This window comes from Arvicanthis niloticus, chromosome 2, assembly GCF_011762505.2.
Source record: "Arvicanthis niloticus isolate mArvNil1 chromosome 2, mArvNil1.pat.X, whole genome shotgun sequence".
Taxonomy (NCBI): Eukaryota; Metazoa; Chordata; class Mammalia; order Rodentia; family Muridae; genus Arvicanthis; species Arvicanthis niloticus.
In genome coordinates, this window is record NC_047659.1 from 62,585,396 (window position 1) to 62,591,897 (window position 6,502).

The following is a 6,502-nucleotide window of genomic DNA, read 5'->3' on the forward strand; positions in this document are numbered from 1 at the left end:
ACCACAGCTTTTCTTACTATAAAATAAATCTTGAAGACAAAAGGAATAAGGAAGATCCAGTAAGTCTCCAGGAAACATACATAGGAAGAGAGTGTGTTTTTAATTGTTCACTTTAAATTCTAGAATTCACGAAAGTTCATATTGGAATATTTTAATAAATTAGCAGCAGACTATTGAAAAACTGATTAAAGGTCTAAAATCTAGAAAGAACATATTTCCAGGAGATTAAGAAGAGGTATACTGTGCTGTAAAGGAAAGAAATGAATGTTTTATATATCCAATTATCAATCAGGATTATATTATGAGAAATGTTATATTTTCAATAAAAAGGAGGAAAAGGAAAAAGAACAAGGAATGAATCAATTAATGAATAAATAAGTAAACAAGTTTATTTATTTGTTTAAAGTTCAAATAATTATGAATTAAGAATAATAACCGATCCTGAGGAAGAATTTTAGCTTTTGTCTACCTTTTTAATTTGTCTAGCTAACAAATTTACTTAAACTGATGTGCAGGTGTATCTATTGATATATAAATGTACCTTAAATTTACTAAATAGAAGGTAGTTATATAATACAATAATGAGAACCACAGTCTTAATTCCTGTTCTAGTTTTGATTATTATACATACATAAAAGCTGAAGTGGAATATCCAGTATGTTCTTTATATTGAAACCTGAATTATTCTTATGACTAAAGCAATGGAAGTAGAGATTAAGTGAGGGAGATACTGAAATAAAGGGAAAGTTTACAAGGTTACCTTACTAGAGCATGCCCCAGTGTCTACACATCATTTTGTTAGGCAGCTCTGAGTAAGATGAGATACACGTTCAACACCTTCAAGAGCCTAACCATTGAAATAAAAGGTCCATGGACTCTTCCATGAGAAACATAAATGGGATAAGTGGTTTCCTTTGTGAGAGTATGAATTGAAATTAATGTTGAAATAAATATATATAGGTCGGGGACAGCCGACCCTAGGCAATGGTCACTTGGGTAATATTGATAGGTCTAAGAGTTACCAAATCAGTATCTACATTACATCCTTTTGTTAGCTCCACTAATTCAAGCTAATTATTCTTCATAGAATCTGCATGATTATATGATAAAGTGGGCACATTTAGGTCCTAGGAATGGCAATCATGGAATACTTTGAAAATAGATATAAAATGACCGTCAACCATGAAATGTATATATTGCTTTATGTTGTTAGGCAAGTAAATGATTACCATTAAAACTGAGAAAATAGGTTTTAGGGGGAAGGAGTGAGCCTAGAAAAGCACATAAATATATAAAAGAAAAAAGTAAAATATGAAGAAAATAAGCTATAAAGAAACAAGGAATGTGGGACAAATGAAGGCAGTGGAATACATGTAACACAAAAATAGTTTTTTTTTTAAAAGAACCAGCTATTACTACTATTATGATAAGGAAGCATAACATAAAATGACTCTCACTGACATAATTGTTATATTGGTAAATCAGTGCAGCAACCAGCCCTCATCAGAGAAGCCTCCTCTTGTAGTAGGTGGCTTTAAATAAGAGACCTACAACTGAACAATGTGCAGATAATGAGAGACTTTGGAACACTCAGCATTAAGTTAAATGTCTTTGTTAGCCTCTCCCCTCAGCATATGTGCTGAAAAAGAAACAGAAAAGTTGTAAGAGCCAGAGGTAGTAATTGATGCTAAGAAAAAGCACCATTTGGAAACATTAGGACTGATACACAAGTGAAGTCACAGAGACTACAAGAGCAAGTCAAGACCTGTACATGTTCATTCTGGACTAAATTTCATAAAGGCAAAGTGGAAGTAGACACAAAATTCTTTCCTAACAAAGATGCTATTTCTGATTGATACCTACTGAGAAAGGGAAAATCTGCACCCCCCCCCCTCAATGGAAGGTAACTGAGTATTTTAACAGTACTCCAGGATAGGCCCGATTCTCATTAGTACTTAGCCAACACAAAATGTATTCCATGGATTTTTGTATACTTTTTGTTTTGTTTTGGTATTTAGACTTGTTATCAGTTTATTTTGTTTTGAATTTTTTGAGTAAGAGAGAGGAAGATGAAGGAAAACATGAAGTTGGATGTGTAGAGAGGCAGGGAGGGAGGTTCTAGGAGGAGTTATAAACAAGAAAGAATATGCTCCAAATACAATGTTATGAAAATAATTTAAAAACAAAACAAATCAGAAAAAGGGTAGGAAGCTCCAAAGAGTGCTAGAGGGAAGGGAGACAACTGTGTGTATCAAAAGACCACAATATGCATAACAATTCTTTATATGTTAACAAATAGCCTAAACATTACAAAAACAAAAAAAACCTGTGGCACTATAACATTTGATCAGAGTAAAATAGGTTGTTTTTGTTTTTGGTTTTGTTTTTGGTTTTGTTTTGTTTTTTTGTCATATAAATGTATCCAGACAATCTGGCATGTGCTGCTTTTCTCCAAACATGTAATCAGAGAACTCCTCAACTAAATAAATTTTATTGAAAAGAAAAAAAAAGTATTTTCTTATTCAGTGTCGTTACAAGCTGAAGACGTTTAAAGAGACAAACTCATAAATTCACCCTAAACCTGTTATCATTCATAAATCTATTGTATGTGCCTAAGAATGAAACAATCCGTAAAGTCATTGTTTGTGACAATAAATGGGACCACTCATAAAGCTAATGTATATGCCTACATTTATAAGTAGGCAAGCTAGCAACTCTCAAATGAATTCATGATGAATATTTGATGTGAGAATTACTCAAATTATCTCTCTTCTTTTAAGATTTCATAGAATGATTTGTTTCAGAGACTTATTACATAAGGGTTATTTACAAATTCTGTCACAATACAAAGTTCATTACTATAACACTTCTTCTGAAGGCAGTTTCAATCTATTCCTAAACTGTGCTTGAAAAAGTGTTTATCATCATGTAATAAATCAATTGAAGGAGCTAGTAACATTAAATCAGTATGGAAAATGATTGTGTAACAGGACTTTATTTATTGCCTTCCTTGTTCTTTGACTATTTGTCTTTATTGTCTTGCTTGTTCCTTGACTATTTGCATTTATTGTATTGCTAGTTCCTCAACCTTGAACTGACCTTAATACTTGCATTTAATTAAAATGGTATTAAAAACAGAGTGGGAAAAATAAAAAATAATAAAGTTTAATATTTATGAATTTAAAGTATCATTTATTAAATCCAGAATAATTTCAGTGTTTATTTTCTTACTAGGTTGCAAAGTAAAATATTTGTTAGTAATTATTCTTCATATTCTCATTTTTGCTAATTATGAATGAGCAAAATTTGGAACAGTTAAAACATTAATTGTTCCTCTTGATGATACAGCCTCTTTAACAGTTGTGCAGTGTTTTAACATCCTATTAATAAAGCAAATTAACTATGTTTTTCTCCTAAAAATGTTGTCTGACACCAAACTTTCTTTATAGCAGTCTTCATCTCTGTATTTCTTAGAGTATATATGAGGGGGTTGAACATAGGAGCAATAATAGTGTAAAACAGGGCAAAGATTTTGTCCTCAGGGAAAGTAGTAGGAGGTCTCAGGTAGGCAAAGATGGAAGATCCAAAGAATAAAATAACCACGGAGATATGGGATCCACAGGTAGAAAGAGCTTTGCGTCTTCCCTCTCCTGAATAATTCCTTAACGTGAACAGTATAACCACATATGAACCAAACAAAATAACAAAGATTACAAAGGCAATAATTCCTGAATTTGCGACCATGAGGATACCCGCGATGTAGGTATCAGTGCAAGCAACTTTCAGCAAAGGGAAAATGTCACAGTAGTAGTGGTCTATTTCATTGGGGCCACAGAAGGGCAAACAGATTAGCATCATAACCTGGGGAAAGGAATGGGCAACCCCACCAACCCAGGAAGCCCAGATAAGGACATTGCACCTGGTTCGGCTCATAATGACCATGTAGTGAAGAGGTCTGCAGATGGCCACACAGCGGTCAAAGGCCATGGCTGTTAGGATTAAAATTTCAATCATTCCAAAGAAGTGCATGACAAAGACCTGTACCATACAGTTTGTATAGGAGATGGTTTTTCCTCCTACAAGCAATTCCCCAATTAATTTGGGTGTCACGCAGGAAGTATAGCAAATGTCCATACAAGATAAATGACTGAGGAAATAGTACATAGGTTGGTTGAACAGAGAACTGCATCTAATAGAGAAAAGGATCAGCAGATTCCAAGACAAGATGGCAAAGTAGCAGAATAAGACGAACATGAAGCAAAACACTTCAATATTCTGCTTGGAAGATAGTCCCATGAGAAGAAATTCTGATATATTCCTCTTGCATTCCATTTATTATAGTCTGTATAAGAATTATTGAGTACCTATGGAAAAAAAGATTTAGGCAAAGTATTTTCAATGTAATAACAACTACATAAGCATTATAAACAAGTATTGGACATTATTATAAAATACCCCAGTCGATCATTTATAAATCAATATAAATTGCCTTGGTATTTGGAAATTAAACTTTGTATTTCAAATAGTTCTTTATTGATTATCTCTAATAATCTGTCTTAATAGCAATATCAAAAATCTTTTAACTGTTAAAACATAAATTATCTTTACTATTTTTCAATGAAAATAAAATGTTGTTTTGTGTGCAAATTTTGAAACAAGAAAGTAATATAATGTAATGTGGAAAATATGTCTTATTTATGCTTTCAGTTGCATAGTTTATTCAAAACAGTTATGTATTTCAATAGGGTTTTCTTTCTCTCCAATATTAAATATTGTAGCTACCTTCATACTCTCTAAAGAAAAATATTTGTGACTTTTAAAATTTTTAAATTGAGAATTATATGACTGATGAGAAATATTCCAAGAGATATGTCAAAGAGGTAGAGACATGAGAATCACTTATTAAAGTTAATAAAATATTCTAGTTGGTTAAGTTCTAAAGATAATTAGCAAGGTAAAAATATATTAACTTTTTATCAAGATTTTGTAAAGAAAGAAAAATTGTTTGTATTTCTCATCTATACATTAGTATAAAAGATTATCTTTATGCAAATCTAGACTGATTAACAGTGTACAGTAACTTCAGGAAAAAAATGCCTGAAATTCACAGATAATTTATAGTCTTCACAGTGTATGTGTAGCCAACAAATTTAAAGATAGGCTATAATCAAAGTATAAACTCTGTAGTAAAAAAATATTAGTTTGCATCTGTTTTGAGACTTATTGGTACATTCACATATATTATTCTCTATTCTGTAGGTACACTATCAAGCTTTATTACCAAGCTATGAAAGGAGGAGAAGGGCAAGAACAAAATACTTCCCCTCTGTCTCTGCTGACAAAGTTAAATGATAGCCAAAAGGAATTCCTACATGAACCTAAATCCTAATTTACTAACCACACCTCTATGTAAATCATACCTTCTATTCCAAGTGATGTTTAGGGTATTTGTCCAAACTTGCCATATTTTATAATTTTAGTAAATGTGACCTCTGTGACTACTTGAGGCTTTAAATAGAACTTTAGAAGTAATTATTTATTATATTGACTTAAAAATTTAATTTGAGTTGTTTTTTTATTACATTACCAATAGAAGTGTTAAATGTCTCATGTTTTGAGAATATCTTCCTAATCTTTGTCTCCCATTTAATCTCCTAAACATCAGAACTTAACCTAAGAATGTGTACAAGTAATAGCACCTTCACAAAACATAGTAAATATTTCATTTCTTTAAAAAATAGATCAGATTTATATTTGAAATTTGTGCTTTATTTCTGGAGAAAATTTGTTCCAAAAAGAGTCAAATATGAAAATCTAATAATTTGAAGAACTTACATATGGTATCAGACTCCAAACCCATTGGTTCAATTTTTGATAACATCTGGATTAATAACTTAAAAATAACAAGTTAACATCGAATACCTACAATACAGTAGTATGAACATTACCTGCACATGACTTATGGATGATCTTGTGATTAGTGTCTAATACTCCTCATTCCACAAGTACCCTTCTCAGTAGCTCATCTTGCTGACTTTTCTTAACATGAACACCTGAAATAAAACAAAAGACTATAAATCAGGCCAGACAAATTTAACTGCTCAAAACATTTTCAAGATTAAATTTCTTTTTTCCATGTGGAAAGTTCTACTAATGTTTAAGAAGAATACGATTTAAAAATTATAGATTTGCACTGCCATCTTTTTTCAGTAGATAAGAAAATTATCCTTCATCTTGAACCCTAATCATTCTTTATACTTAGTCTACCAAAGATTAATGAGAATATTTCGAAAGTACCATTTACAGATATGTACAAAGCTAAATATTCACAGATACATATCATATTCTAAAATGACAACAAGAGTAAAGTACAAACAAAAGAAACTATAACATCTTTACATTTGAATGTAGGGCTACCTCTTCCCTTAAAAGCTTTCTGTAAATGATGCTTATGCCACAGAATTATCAGCTGTGCACCTTTACACCTTTCACTCTCGAGCCT

At 31.6% G+C, this 6,502-nt stretch overlaps 1 protein-coding gene across 2 annotated transcripts; it reads right to left on the reverse strand.

Moving 5' to 3' along the window:
• Positions 1-367: 367 nt before the first annotated feature.
• Positions 368-6,502, reverse strand: LOC117704246 (olfactory receptor 4P4-like). Of its 2 annotated transcripts, none has more exons than XM_076929051.1 (3): positions 6,400-6,502; positions 5,949-6,053; positions 368-4,364 (listed from the first exon to the last, which is right to left on the reverse strand). In XM_076929051.1, exon 3 carries the CDS (start codon positions 4,330-4,332, stop codon positions 3,397-3,399), a length of 936 nt encoding a protein of 311 aa, XP_076785166.1. In that variant the 5' UTR covers positions 4,333-4,364; positions 5,949-6,053; positions 6,400-6,502; the 3' UTR covers positions 368-3,396. The 2 variants fall into 2 exon arrangements, with proteins under 2 accessions (XP_076785166.1, XP_076785165.1); XM_076929050.1 differs by lacking the exon at positions 6,400-6,502 and adding an exon at positions 6,298-6,389.